At 33.7% G+C, this 15,045-nt stretch overlaps 8 protein-coding genes across 8 annotated transcripts; 4 read left to right on the top strand and 4 right to left on the bottom strand.

The window, feature by feature from the left end:
* NEPG_01562 (uncharacterized protein) lies at nucleotides 1–1,031 on the bottom strand (the record flags this gene model as incomplete). The annotated part of the gene is made up of 1 exon (XM_013203936.1): nucleotides 1–1,031. A coding segment is annotated over one exon (1,031 nt), but the record flags the coding sequence as incomplete, so codon positions are not given.
* Nucleotides 1,032–1,036: 5 nt separating this feature from the next.
* NEPG_01563 (uncharacterized protein) lies at nucleotides 1,037–2,392 on the bottom strand (the record flags this gene model as incomplete). Its single annotated transcript, XM_013203937.1, has 1 exon — nucleotides 1,037–2,392. One exon carries the CDS (start codon nucleotides 2,390–2,392, stop codon nucleotides 1,037–1,039), a length of 1,356 nt encoding a protein of 451 aa, XP_013059391.1.
* A 1,899-nt stretch (nucleotides 2,393–4,291) lies between these two features.
* Nucleotides 4,292–4,812, top strand: NEPG_01564 (uncharacterized protein; the record flags this gene model as incomplete). The annotated part of the gene is made up of 1 exon (XM_013203938.1): nucleotides 4,292–4,812. The coding sequence occupies one exon, from the start codon at nucleotides 4,292–4,294 to the stop codon at nucleotides 4,802–4,804; it is 513 nt and encodes a 170-aa protein (XP_013059392.1). The 3' UTR covers nucleotides 4,805–4,812.
* Nucleotides 4,813–5,172: 360 nt separating this feature from the next.
* Nucleotides 5,173–8,452, top strand: NEPG_01565 (uncharacterized protein; the record flags this gene model as incomplete). The annotated part of the gene is made up of 1 exon (XM_013203939.1): nucleotides 5,173–8,452. The coding sequence occupies one exon, from the start codon at nucleotides 5,173–5,175 to the stop codon at nucleotides 8,251–8,253; it is 3,081 nt and encodes a 1,026-aa protein (XP_013059393.1). The 3' UTR covers nucleotides 8,254–8,452.
* A 298-nt stretch (nucleotides 8,453–8,750) lies between these two features.
* Nucleotides 8,751–12,078, bottom strand: NEPG_01566 (uncharacterized protein; the record flags this gene model as incomplete). The annotated part of the gene is made up of 1 exon (XM_013203940.1): nucleotides 8,751–12,078. The coding sequence occupies one exon, from the start codon at nucleotides 12,076–12,078 to the stop codon at nucleotides 8,767–8,769; it is 3,312 nt and encodes a 1,103-aa protein (XP_013059394.1). The 3' UTR covers nucleotides 8,751–8,766.
* Nucleotides 12,079–12,475: 397 nt separating this feature from the next.
* NEPG_01567 (uncharacterized protein) lies at nucleotides 12,476–12,682 on the top strand (the record flags this gene model as incomplete). Its single annotated transcript, XM_013203941.1, has 1 exon — nucleotides 12,476–12,682. The coding sequence occupies one exon, from the start codon at nucleotides 12,476–12,478 to the stop codon at nucleotides 12,659–12,661; it is 186 nt and encodes a 61-aa protein (XP_013059395.1). The 3' UTR covers nucleotides 12,662–12,682.
* Nucleotides 12,683–12,715: 33 nt separating this feature from the next.
* On the bottom strand, nucleotides 12,716–13,939 carry NEPG_01568 (uncharacterized protein; the record flags this gene model as incomplete). The annotated part of the gene is made up of 1 exon (XM_013203942.1): nucleotides 12,716–13,939. The coding sequence occupies one exon, from the start codon at nucleotides 13,937–13,939 to the stop codon at nucleotides 13,292–13,294; it is 648 nt and encodes a 215-aa protein (XP_013059396.1). The 3' UTR covers nucleotides 12,716–13,291.
* Nucleotides 13,940–14,447: 508 nt separating this feature from the next.
* NEPG_01569 (uncharacterized protein) lies at nucleotides 14,448–14,976 on the top strand (the record flags this gene model as incomplete). Its single annotated transcript, XM_013203943.1, has 1 exon — nucleotides 14,448–14,976. The coding sequence occupies one exon, from the start codon at nucleotides 14,448–14,450 to the stop codon at nucleotides 14,955–14,957; it is 510 nt and encodes a 169-aa protein (XP_013059397.1). The 3' UTR covers nucleotides 14,958–14,976.
* Nucleotides 14,977–15,045: the final 69 nt, after the last annotated feature.

The following is a 15,045-nucleotide window of genomic DNA, read 5'->3' on the forward strand; positions in this document are numbered from 1 at the left end:
TTTCTGCTGTATTTAAATGGATATACATTATAGCACGGTTTTTTACTGTCATTTATAGCTGTAGCATAGAATGTGTCTATTATATATTTTGCAATTTCCTCAATTGTGTGTATATAGTGATACGCTGTAGTGCCATTCTCTGTAGTTACAAAAAATGGAAGATGTATAACATGCATGCAATGCGTACTGTTATCTACAAGCTGAACATGATAGTGCTGTGTATAAGATATCACTATGCGGTTTTTCCAATTATAATGATAAGATACCTTTTTTTCTGTTATATTATCCAATGCCCTATTATTATTCTCTGTATTATTGTATTTAAATGTAATACTATAAATTTTAATTCTGGTTTCTAAAACAACCCCTTTTCCTTGATATGCATTTTTACCATCTGAATGTATTTTTGTATAATTTTTCATGTGTAAATAATTACTGTTATTATGCTCTAAAAAAGAAGGATTATTTATATGGTCATTATTATGGGTTTTATATAAGTAGAAAGAATATTTGTAGAAATAAGCAAATAGCTTATATACAAGTTGATACATACTAATGTCAGTATGCATATGTAAAGAAGGACTAATTTTAATCTGTAGTATTCTTTGGTATGAATCATGCATAATCTTACTGTTATTGTGAACTTTTCCATATAAGTATTCTATAATACAAAATTGATCACTTAGTCTTTTATATTTTTTGAAAAGAGAGCCTGCCAGGATTCTTTTCCTCAGCAAATCAATTTCCTCATACTTCATATAGAAAAGATCTTCATATATTTCGGGAAGGCATAGAATTAATAGCAGTTGCCTCCTTAGATTCCAGTCCTTTTCAACTTCTCTCGCACAAATAAATGAGCTCCATAAAATCTGGTTGTTGTACGACACCAGCATGCTTTCTGCGTGCCATAGAAGGTTTATGTCTCTTTTAGCATATATGTAACTAAGCTTGGTTATATTTCTATAGGATTTCACAATTAAATTATTCTTTGGTATAAATCTTTTAGAAATACTATAACAAGAATTATGCATTTGATTTAAGTCTGAAAAAAGCCCAGAATAGTATGACAGATCGCAATATTTGAATATATACTCTTTTTTTTAAGATAAAAACCAGTTAGATAATAAATGAACTTCAATTTTTTGTGTATGATTTTTCTTTTACTTTTATACAGAGCCATCCATACATTTTTGTATTTTTTAATATTATTTTTTATAGATTTTTTAAGTACTGGATAAATATTTGATTTATACTTTATAGAGCACTGGCTATATAATGGCATAAAGACACTTTCTTGGTTCCGGTCACTCTTTAAATTCTTCAGTTTGTAATTATGCAATTTTGTTACAAGGTGTTTATAGCTATCTAAATTTTTAATAGATGATGTTATAAATAATATTTTCGAAGAATTATCAACACTATCACTAGTATTATAACTACTACTATCACTAGTATTATCACTACTACTATCACCATTAGTATTATTGTCATCAACACTATTACTACTACTATTGCTGGCACTATCGCTACTACTAATGTATATTCTTTTTCTATTTGTGGATGTGCTTACTTGAGTACTTTCTAAATTCTGGGCCACGCTTTCCATTTTTTGGACGCTACTGTTTAGAGGCTGTAGAGATGGCAATGGATTTGAAGAATCTGGCTCTATATTATTACAAGCAAGCGGAGTACTATTTGATTCAAATGGCATACATTCACTCGGGAGATAATTTATACCCGTAAAAACTTGGCTATGTGATATTTCGGGGTCCATCGGATTCTCATTAGATATTATATTATTTAAATAACTGTTTTGAATATTATAAGAATTGTATGTTTGCACATTATTTAATGTGTACTGATTATTATCATAGTAATTCTCTATAGGATATGGATTAAATGTATTTGAATTTGACAATCCTGGAAAGCCCTCTGTTAATGTACTGTTGCTGTTTAACAAACTATTTGAAACAGCATATGGATTATGCGGCGGTTCATAATTTGGCCTGTAACTGTCACTAGCATATAAATTTTCTACATAGTATGGATTAAATTGAAATTCAATTGGTATTTTCTCCAAATTATTAGTTAACATATTAGCATTGTTTAAAGAACCATCTTGTGCATTATATGGATTATGTGACTGTTCCTCATATGCTAAGCATTCGTTTGAATTATTTATAAATCCACTTGGTTGCATATTTAGGTAACTTTGGCCAGAAGAATAGTTATTATTTATCTTATTGTTCATATTACTACACGAAGATGTAACCTCCTCATTAGAAGCACAAATAAAAGTGTCAAATTCCTTTGGCAGAATGTACATCAATATATACGAAACAAGTAGCAGCATCATCTTTCTTTTAATTATTGTTATTTTTGTCATCTTCATACTTTACAAATTGTAAGGCATAAATAATATTTTATGTTAATAAATCATACTTATATTACACAAATTAAACTTTATATATTTTGTTTTAGCTAGATTAATTTAATATAAGACATTTCTATGTGACTAGAAATAGATATAAGAAGGATTATTGAAATAGTAAGACAAAACGTATAAAGAAGAACGCAGTTTCGGGTTATATTTAGATAAGACTTAAGTATACCTCTCTATTTTAAAAATCAGAACATCCTGAAAATAATCAGTCTATTTATACAATAGCAACAACACTAGCATATACATATATTTGTCATCCAATTCATGATATTTACATGCATAAATTAGATATTATTATCTATTGATAACAAAGCTTAATATAACCCGAAATCAAATGATCAAATGCATTCATTTACATAGTATTTCTATCAATATTATTCTAAGTTTAGTATTTCTTTTGCTTTTCAATAATAAATAATAGCAGTACTACTCATAATTACTTCTAATAGAGCTGTTAATAAAAATTTATTCTAGTTCAGCTTATTTATAATAATATTTATGCAACACAGAATATAACTAATATACACATAAAGAATAATAATATTTTATTTATTACTGAAGATAGAATTAATATATTTAAACAAAGCCAGTTTTAGAGCATGCATAGGGTTTGTTTATGTGCTTGGAATTGATTTTATACTACATAGAATAAAGATACATTCGAATTTTTATTATTATTGTCTTATGTAGATTTGCATCTTCATATATCACAGCTCTATGTGACTTTGCATAACCCGAATGACACTCCCACATTTTATATGGTTCATTGTATGATAGAAATCAATACTTAGAATAAAAAATAATTTCAGAGACTTCAGGGAGAACTATTAGATTATTCCCTTTTGTGGATTTAGACAAAAATTAAACAAATATCTTACTGATGCATATGTAAAATTATAGTGATTTCAGCAGAAACGGGGTATTTCACAGAAATAATAAGTTTAAAGAGAACTATTAGATATAGTATATAATATCTCGTAATTGAAAGGTTTGATAGAATATTCTATGAAATATTTATGTATAATACACTACTAAGTAATATATAAATAGAAAGTATTCAAGAATTTATAGTAAACAAGAAATTATTATGCTTAAATAGCACTATCACATAAAATGGCATGTGGTATAATTTCGGGTTATAACCAGAAATGGTTATTAGAAGTATGTTTTAGTGTATAAGGAAATCCATTAGGAATAAAATCTGAGAACATTCTGTGGTTTTGGGATGTTTTATGGATTTTCCCTTTAAACTTAAAGATAGTACTTGTTGAAACATATCATATATTTAACTAGGAATTATTCTGAAATAGCTTTAATTATTTCGTGTCTTTCAGCACAAAGCATATTTTTTTATTAATTATTTCATTTAGTGTGGGTGTTTGTTAATATTAAATTTGGGTATAGCCCAAAATGTTAAAAAGAATAAGAAAAGTGATTTGTCTATTCTTTAAAGAAATAATAGGCTATTTTATTTTTTAAACACTCCATTTATATACACATTGTGATCTTATTTTAGAGCATTCTGTATATATTTATGACATATACATTTCTTCTAATTATTTGATTCATCAGAGAACTGCACACATATTACTTCTTGCTATTAACACATTCTGTATTATTTTAATAGCAATTTTACAATATTCTAATACTCGAAAATATTCCGAAAATTAAATAATTACATGATATATTATGCATAGAATAAGTATGTAGAAAGAACACATGAATATAAGATGCCCTAAACAATCGTAAATATACGGCTTGCTGCAGTGTGAAGTACTTGTAAATTCTAAAATGAAATATTCTGCTTTTTGCAAGAATAAATAGCAGGAAATTTTTTGGGTTTCTAGCATGCAACAGATGACAGAGGAACCATACCACTACTTACAAAAGAAAGTAGAGTCAATTCTAGAGGAGCTCATTTCAGAACTAAACGAGAATGTCTCAGAGTTCAAAGAAATTTCCAAGAAGGTCTACGAGGTAGAAGAGGTTATCCTGCACAGCAGAGGAAAATACATAAAAGTAAGCAAAGAGGTTGAAGAGGAGCTAAAAAGACAGAATGAAATCGAAAAGGTTTTGGAATACTTTGAGGCCGAGATAGATAAGCTAAAGCAGAAGTTACAGTCAGCAGACAGTTCCAATGGTACAGAGAAGAGGCCAAACTACTCGTCAATCGGAGACATTTCATCTCTAATTATTGAATTTAACGAGCTTGTCTCTCTCTTAGACTTAGGAATACCAAATAAAATAAATATTCTTCTGAATAAGAATATCAACTTAATAAACCAAATAGAAGAAGAAACGGACAAAGCCATTTTGAAAGCCAAGAAGAAGCCTTCAGAATCTAACTCTACCAGTAAATAAACAACCCAAGTAGATTCTTTCTTATAAACAGTCGCGCGCAGTGCATTGTGCTCTATTATGATTTTGTAGTTCTACTCCTCTCGCATGCCCATGCAATACACCTATACTCTAGAGAAAGCGCATCGCGCATTGCTAAATTGGCTTTTTAATAGTTCATTTTTATTTTTTCTGGAAATGTCTCTATAGGTTATTCTATTTTAAAGCGCATATTCGTATTGCTGTGCAATTGGATCGATCTGACATCATTTTGTTATTATTTGTCTATTGTTTTATTGATTGTTTATTTATTTACAGTGTCATTTATTGGTTTAATGATAAAGATTGAATTAGTAAATATTTTATTCCTTTGTTTATATTTTAACCCCTGTATGGAAGATCAAAAGAAAACCGATGTAATTAAAAACATGCGAACAGTCCTACCACCAATTAACTTGAAAGCAACAGACCAACCGGATGCTTCTACACAGAAGAACACCCCCACACAGAGCTCGCCACATATGCAGAGCAAACAGCCGAGAATAGCACCAGTTGCGGATCCATCGCACATACCCAATATTACGCCACCAAATATGATGATGTATGGGTATAGGCAGCCGGATAGAGAGCGGGAGAGAGATCGGGATGCGTCTGGAGAGAAGCAGGATCGGACTGGAGACAGGCAAGGAGAAAGGCCAGGAGAAAGGCCGCCGCATATGCACATGTCAGGCCAGGGGGGGCGATACAGAGTGCACCCCTCAAATGGGTATGTTCCATACAATCCATATGGAAAGGCTCCTCTGGGTTATCCTCCAGGCCGGCAGCCCCCGCATGCGCAAACTAGATATTATCCGCCATCTCGGCAGCATCCATATATGGGAGAAATACATCCCCCAAGGATGCCGACAGACAAAAAGCCCCCTATGATGCAGCATCCGCCGCAGCCGAGGCATATGCAGCCAGGCCATCCACAGGGACCAGGACATCCCCCTCATGGACCAAGTGCACCTCACTCAGCGCACGGACCAGCAGCAATACTCATGCCAGAGGCAGGAGGGAATAATAAGGTGCAGATAAAGGATGCAATGCGGTATCTGGATGTAGTGAAGGAAGAGTACAAAAACAACAAGGAGGTGTACAGCAAATTCCTAAAGACTATGAAGGACTACAAGGACCGGCACATAAATGCAAAGACTGTGATAGAAATAATGCTTTCTATATTCAATGGGAACCAGAAGCTTATCCAGGGATTCAACCAGTTCCTGCCAAAGAAGTATGAAATTCTGCCGTCTGGCGAGGTGAAAATGCACGGGGATAGAAAGCCAGAGGAGAGAGGAGAGCGCCCGAGGGAAGAGGGGGCACCAAAGTATGCACCTTCGCAGGGATCCAGAGAGTATAAGCAGCACCCATCGCAGGCAATGCCGCAGGGGCAGCATATGCAGTATGATCCTCGGAGAGACTTAGAAGGGCTGGGAATAGGTATAAAGCCGCAGCAGACCCGAGGGGAGCACGATAACATGGGAAGAGTTGTTAATTATCTTAACAAGGTAAGAAAGCACTTGGAAAACAATCCGTCTGCCTGGTTTGAATTTCTTCGAATTGTCCAGTCGTACAAGAACAGCAGAGAACAAAAGCCAATTTCAGAAATACTTGCAAGCATTAAGGTACTGCTGAAGGATGACCCAATTCTTATTTCTGAGTTTATGGTGTTTCTGCCGCCGCAGGAGAAGAGAGCCGCGCTTAGACCAGGGCAGAGGCCACCCCCTCCAGCAGATTCTCTGACCATGTTGCATGACATTCGAAATATTCTCAGCAGAAAGGGCGTGTATAAGGAGTTTGTGAAGGCGCTTAACATGTTTAACCAGGGGCTTCTTAACACGAATGCACTTCTTTTAATAGTGGAACCATTCCTGCGGGGGTCTTCCACACTTTTCAGTTTATTCCGCTACTACATTGGGCACAGAGAAATAAATGCACCGCCGCACGTGCAGAGCAATCTGGAAACGTACAAGAAGGTTGGATCGTACAGAGTTCTTCCAGAGAAGTATCGGCACTCCATGCACACTGGACAGAGCTCAGACGATGCATCTGTTCTTAACACTGGATATGTGGCGTGTCCGACTTTTTCTAGCGAGAGCTCTACGTTTATTTTTGCAAAGAAAAACAGCCACGAAGAGGCTCTATTCCGCATAGAGGATGAAAGGTACGAGTGTGATGTGCTTTTAGAGAGGGTGTCGTCTTTTATTTTGAAGTTGATGGAGCATGAGGCGATTGTTATTGAAGATGCAAATGTATCAAAAGAGCACAACAAATGTCCGATTCCTCCTCTTAAGCTATCAGCGCTTGATAAAGATCTGATTAGTTCGGTATACGGCTCCTCATGCGATGACATAATCCTGGGAATCATTGCCCATCCAATTCGGGCGATTCCTGTTATTCTGAAGCAGCTTCGATCGATTGAGGCCCAGTGGATTAAATCACGCACAGCAAGCATGGAAGTGTGGAGGGCAGCAGTAGATAAGAACTACATCAAGGCGCTTGATGCAAAGGGGTATAAAACGCGCAGCAGCGAAAGAAAGACCACTCTTCTGAAACAGTTCACAAAGGACCTAGACTCACTGGCAGAGGTCTCTTTCTCTCTTACTTCTATGCCTGTGTGCTCTGAAGTGTTTGACATTCTTATTACAGGGATGGAGGGTGAAAGCGAGAGCGACCGGGCAAAGACTCTGCGCACACTTAAAGACATTTCCCTGCGAGACGGCGTGTTTTTGGGAACTCCTGAGATATACTGTGCACTAAAGGGCATTTCAACAATCTGCAACCGAATATATGATGCAGTAAATGGAAAAAGGATCAAGCCTCGTAACAACAAGATAGCTACAGACCTTGGCCTGCAAGCACAGGAGCCATCTGAGCCTATTTCACAGGACGAGATTCTTTTAACTATTAGAACATACATTCTTGAGGATATGGAAAGCAGTGAATTTGAAGAGAAAATGCTCAGCAATCTGGGCATACCAGGCGCATCCCTTGTGGGAATACTTGGAGTCTTCCAGGGCGTAGAGTCCATGCTGGATACTATGATGGAGAACAAAGGATCAATTGAAATGCTTTCTCGTCTAGAGAACAGAACCACTATTCCAAAGTCAAATGCGTCAGAGCTGCTTGTTCGTGGTATAAACATAGTAAAGATATCTGTCCAGTACAGCGAGGATTTATGTGGTTTGAAGGCTTCCAAGATAACACAGCCGCACAGTACATCAGCAGATTGGATCGACTATGTAAAGAACTACAGCATAGAAAGTGAAGGCGATGCAAGGACGCCTTTCCTGCAGAGAAGTGTTATTAGCAAAAAAAGAAAGACCGAGGCATGCTACGGCATGGAGTCTTTATTTACTGAAGGAAAGTTGAAGATGCAGTACATCCCAGGCACAGAGGATTTCATAGCAGCAAAGAAGACAAAAATAGAATAACCTAAAAATCTGTCCGTTTAAGATATTTAAAAATAACGGGAACTACTCCCCTTTCTGCCCAGCAGATATTCTAATTAATTTTACGGCTTCTCTTGGTTTCCCAAATGTCATTGAAACCACCCCTGCGCAATGCCATGCAAAAGAAAATTTAATTTATGGATTTATTTTCTTCCTGCATATTTTACATGTTCAAATAAACCATATCTGATACTTCTACTTGGAATTTTGTATTCCTTGAATATTTGTCTTTACGTATTTTTCTTACTGTGTCTTTATTTTTCATATTCTGGAAAATTCAGGCGTATGCCATGCTTTTCTTATTCACCCATAGAGTCATATACAGTTTAAAACACTCTTTCGCATATTCACACACACTAAAAATAAAGTAGAATAATTATAATTTCAGATTATAATCTGCTGTAGAGAATCTAATTATTAGTAATTTTATTGTTAAATGTTATATTTTCATAAACATTATATATATTTTGAAAATCACTACAGGCCTTATATTTCTTAATTGCTATTACTGCTGCTGTAGCTATCACTTCTATCATTATTGCTGTTATTAGCATGATCATTAGCACTACAAGTTGTTTTATTGTCATCTCTACCGTCACCGATAGGATTATGGTCGCCGCTGCTGCTGCTGCTGCTGCCGCTGTCAGTGTCAGTGTCAGTGTAAATGTCACTGATATCACGGGAACTATCACTTCTATCATTATTGCTGTTATTAGCACTACAAGTTGTTTTATTGTCATCTTCAACATCACCGATAGCATTATGGCCATTGCCGCTGTCACTGTAATCGTCACGGCTATTATTGCTTTTATTCTGATTTATATTGATGCTAGTAATAACAACATCGTGATTACTATTATTATCCTTGCTGTTACCAATACTATTATTACCACAAGGAGTGGGATTGCATTTAATATTATCGTTTTTTTTACTATCACTACTATCACTACTATCACTACTATCCCTACTATCCCTAATGCAGTAGAAGCAGCTGCAGTTGATTCTACTGTCGTCATTGTCACTGATTTTATTAACAATGTTTAAATCATGTTGAATATCATCCTCGCTATTTTTGCTATCATCATCATACTCCTCACACTCCTCACACTCCTCACACTCACTAGTACTAACGCTATTACTATTACTATTCCTCCTGCTACTGCAGATAGTACTGCAATAATCAGAATGATCGCTTAAATCACTTAATGAACTAATACTACTGGCAAAATAACTACTTGAATCACTATTGTATGTTTGATCAATGTTTGCATTTAAATGGTCTCTTCCGATGGGGTTCTCATTGCTGCAATTGCCACCTATAATATCACCGTTCCCATCTATATCATCATTGATTTCATCCCAGTCATTGTTAGAATCAAAAATACGCTTCTTCTCATCCTCATCCATGCCATTCCAAATCCAACCTGGATTCTCCACATACATGTTCCAAATATTTTGATTTTTATATATTCCATAGCTACATTCTTTAATATTACAAATAATAGCTTGAATATCCTCCTGCATTTTAGACAATCTGTCAATGTATTCCGCATTCTTCTCTATATTTTTACTCAGTTTAGTAATTTTTGTTTCTAATAAACTAAGAATAATTTTTAGTGTAGGACAGTTTGGGGATATATTCTGAATTACTGGCTTTAATTCTTCATTAAGCATGGTACGTATCCATATTTCATATATTTTTTCAATAACATTCTCATACGTACTTATATCTTCAAAAGCACGACATAATATATATGTTAAAAAGCTCGATACATTATTAGGGTTAAATTGCAGGGTGTCGGAGTCACTCTTGTTTTTAACTAACTTATCATAAATGCGAGTTAATTGCACTACTTCAGTGCCACCAGCAGTAAAGTGCATGGCTAAATCATAAGTATCTCCAGATTTTCTTGAACTTCTGCTTACATTTGTGCCATTTTCGGATTTCTTTACTAAATTAAGCCAGGAATTACCAAAATTAGACATGCATAGACTTATAAAATAACAAAGACCATCAGTGCTCTTTTTGTAAATTAAATACTCTATTATGTCGCTAATCACCTGAATTTCATATGAATACTGCCCATTATCTAGGTGGGCAACTGGTTTAATGTGTATTATAGGCCTATGCGGTATATTAGACAGTAATCTCTTCTTCTTAATAAATTCCATTGCAATGCACTGAACCGGTAGATAATATACATCAATTGGAAACTTCCCATTTAAATTATCCTGATTCGTGATACATGTTGAGCTATTCTCCTTATTACTGAATAAAACTAAAATTTCTATAAATTTTAGTATACGACTGTCCGCAGACTCATTCTTATGAATAGCTATAGCAAGCAGTGCACTAATCAAACTTTTATAATTTTTATTTAGAAGCAGTACATACTTAAATAAAACTAGCCCAGATATGTCATTATAATACTCTTCGGCTATAACACTAATATACTTAATCCCATTACTTGGATGTGGACTAAGCCCAAATCTGGATAAATCTGGGAATGAAAATTGGTGTCTGTATATCTCGATTAAAAATAATAAATAGTCGTTGAACATTAGCCCCCATAGAGATGCTGCATTAATAAAATTTACTTTCGCCTGGATTTCTATAAAAATATTTTTAAGCTTTGTGTTTTCAGTAATAATACTGCTGTTTGACACGATCCGCTCATAAGTTATATTCATTGTCTTTACTAGGTCGTATAAGCCCCTTTCATTAATTAACACAGAACCTGCCCTTTTCTGTTCTTTCTTTGGTATGAATAATTTCTTGAATATTTTAGTTGCAGTTTCTTTATGCTTTGCTTTGTCCTTAGATACCCCTTTAATACATTCCATTAGAAGGGCATGTACTTCTTCTATGAATAATTTAATTTCTAGCACAGAGCACATGGTTATGTATACATAATTCTGTATAAGAAACCCAGGGGTGTTCATGAATTCTCCTGTTATAAATTCTTCTCTTGTAGTGGGCTCTGTAAATTTAAAGGCCTTCTGTATAACTGATCTGTCTGAATACTCTATAAAAAATTCAATTATCCTCCTCTCATTCTCTGACTTATCTGCCTCACTCATATTACAATAACAATTGTACATCATATTGTATGTACTTGAACTATCCATATGCTTACTGTTCCTTTTATGCCCTATATAACTAGCTATGCACCGTATATGAGTATACTTATTATTACTATCTGATAGCATAAATACCATATCATCATATTCTGAATCACTCACTTCTATGGGTAAGTATAACCCTTCTGTCATAAGAAATAAGTGCGCTAATGTTCTATAAATATACTTACTGCTTGAACTGGCTATCTCATCCTCTTTACTTTTACTCTTTGATTTATCCTCTGGGCGTATTAAACTCCAATTAAACAGTGTATATAATACACGATAATATCCTTTCATATACTTATCTATCTCACTCTGGTTCTGTGGTATGCCCTGTGTGCTTTCCGTTATATAACACATTCGGGTTATATCATCTTTGGTGTGCATAATTACTTTGTTATCTGTGTTTAACCATTTCTTATTCGTTATATTATTTGTTGTATCATCTATATACCACCTGGCTACATTTAATGACCCTTCTAAGTTAATTACCACACTATCTTCCGATTCTGGCTGGTTCGTAAACTGTAATTCATGGATTTCTTCTATTTCATCGTGGTTGAGCGCGAATATTTTATTTATAAAGCACAGTATAAGTAAAAATATTCGTACGCCTGTTATTACTTTATGGTTATTGTATAATATATTATAGACCCATTCTTTATTAATTATTTTTAACTCCATGGGTAATAAAAAATGCAAAGATTAAATTATTTTTGAAATTATGTGTTATAAATAATGATTTCGGGTTATGTCGGGTTATTAAATATTTTTAATTTATTGCGCGTAATTATTAAAACAATAAGTATAAAGTTCCAGAACTTTTTACACATAGTGTAGAATATTCTAGACCCTTTAATACTCCCTAAAGTGTCCATAATCCTATAATTTTATTACATAATATATACACATTACTTTTTACACAATACTCACTTAGTCCTAATACTTTCTACACTATACTTACTTAGTCTTAGACCCAATTCATCTCTTCTGATACATTGTCTAATAAATTACTTCTTCTGATACATTGTATAATAAATCTTGATTATAAATATGCACTAATTATAAATTTTTGTATCAAATGTCCTGCACCACGTTATTAGAGATATTATTAGCCATATTCTTACCGCCAGTGTCCGTGTTCCTTGTATCTGGCTGTGGTATTGACTTAATCATAAACTTACTACTGTGCTTGTTGATGTACTTCCCTGCAAGTGTCCATGCACTGTATCTGATATCTACACAGAGAAGGTCACAAACAGCATAACTGAAAATTAAATAAACCAAAATTTATTACACAATGTATTATATATTATAGAAGTGTGATGAGTTATTACAACTTATTACATGATGTATCATAAGTTATTACACAATGTATCATAAGTTATAGAGGTATAGGAGTATGATGAGTTATTACACAATGTATCATAAGTTATAGAGGTATAGGAGTGTGATGAATTATTACACAATGTATCATAAGTTATAGAGGTATAGTGTATTATTACACAATGTGTTATAAGTTATAAGTTATAGGAGTGTGATGAGTTATTTCTTATTACATGATGTATTATATATTATAGAGGTATAGTGTATTATTACACAATGTATTATAAGTTATCACAACTTATTACATGGTGTGCCATAAGTTATAGAAGTGTGATGAGTTGTTTCTTATTACACAATGTATCATAAGTTATAGAAGTGTGATATGTTGTTTCTTATTACAACTTATTACACATTGTGTATTATATTATAGGGGTATAGTGAGTCCAAAACTTATTGCACAATGACAATGTGCCATAAGTTATAGAATTATAGTGAGTTGTTTCTTATTACACATTGTGTCATATATTCTAGTTACATTCACTACTTCTTATTACACATTGTGTCATATATTCTAGTCCTCTTTCATTTCGTATGTAAAGTGCTCATACCGCCTGCCCCCTTGGTGCCAGTGGATATCCTGATAGCACTTGCTGCATAGAATGCTTATGTCACTCGGTATAAGAATATCCCTAACCCGCTTGTGGACACCTAAACTAACCCGGCATAACCGGCAAGTCCTTTTCTTTATCCCTATCGGATATAAAAAAATAAACCCTTTATTACTTATTACTGATTGTGTATTATCTCCTGCATCACTTTCACTATTTATTATAACAGAACTTTCTTTATTACTTCCTGTACACCCCGTAATATATTTTAATGGATTGTCCGTTGTATTTATACTATTAATGGTGGTATTACTTTCTGTACACTCTGTCATATGTCTTGGCTCTATAATTACTTGGTCAATCCCTGCATAAAGAACTTCTTCACCAGCGAATAGTTTTATTTCTTCTGCTATTTTTATTATCGGAGTGGAAGGGGCACCGCTCTCCACGGGGAGTGACAGCTCCTGCTGTAATTTACTGCATAAATCACTGATTTCAGCAGAGTCATCAGAGATGAACTTCCATTCCTTCCTTTTCTCACTCCTTAAATACCCGCAGACCTCTTTCCTGTACGTATTGGCACCTAAACTGCACAGAGTGTCATACCACATAAAAATTATTACACAATGTACTATAAATAATGTATAACTTATGACATAACGTATAATAAATAATGTATAACTTATAACATAACGTATAATAAATAATAAATAATGTATAACTTATTACATAATGTATAATACACAACTTATTACACAATGTACTATAAATAATGTATAACTTATGACATAACGTATAATAAATAATAAATAATGTATAACTTATGACATAACGTATAATAAATAATAAATAATGTATAACTTATTACACACAACTTATAACATAATGTACTATGTTGTATAACTTATAACACAATGTACTATATAACTTAACTTATTACACACAACTTATTACACAATGTACTATATAACTTAACTTATTACACACAACTTATTACACAATGTATAATAAATATTTTATAATGTGCCATTACTTATTATAAAATGTACTATATATTATGAACTTATACACAGAAATTTCCCCCCTATGTCTTATATATTCTGACTCTAAGGGGGGACTATGTTTAAGAAATTAAAAGGAATAAAAGAGAAGATGAAACTTGTAAAAAGTGACATAAAGAAGAATGAGAAGAAAGATCCAGCACCCATAACACCAGAAAATGAAAAAATTGACACTCAGCCACTGCCTGGAATAAAATATCTGCAGAGGAGGCAGATGGCCACACAGAAGAGATACTTTGACAGTGCAGACCATTTCTTAAGCCTCTACCAGAGAGAGAATACAGAAATTAACCATGAATTACTACACACACCATCAAAAGAAATAGAAATTAACCATGAATTACTACACACACCATCAAAAGAAATAGAAATTAACCATGAATTACTGCATAAAGCATCAGAAGAAATAGAAATTAACCATGAATTACTGCATAAAGCATCAGAAGAAATAGCTACTAATGAGGAGAAATCTGCACAGCCAGGGGAAATAGTAAAATCTGTTCAGGGACCAATAGACACAGCATACTCAGAGATAATCGAAGAGATGAAGCCTAAAGAATCTGTGTAATAGCTATTCATAAATAAAGACATTTCTAGACGTATTCTAATATTATGATACAATGTAGAGAAAGTAATAGAGTAAAAACCCAGTGTAA

The sequence above is a fragment of the Nematocida parisii genome (genome assembly GCF_000250985.1).
Source record: "Nematocida parisii ERTm1 unplaced genomic scaffold supercont1.4, whole genome shotgun sequence".
Taxonomy (NCBI): Eukaryota; Fungi; Microsporidia; genus Nematocida; species Nematocida parisii.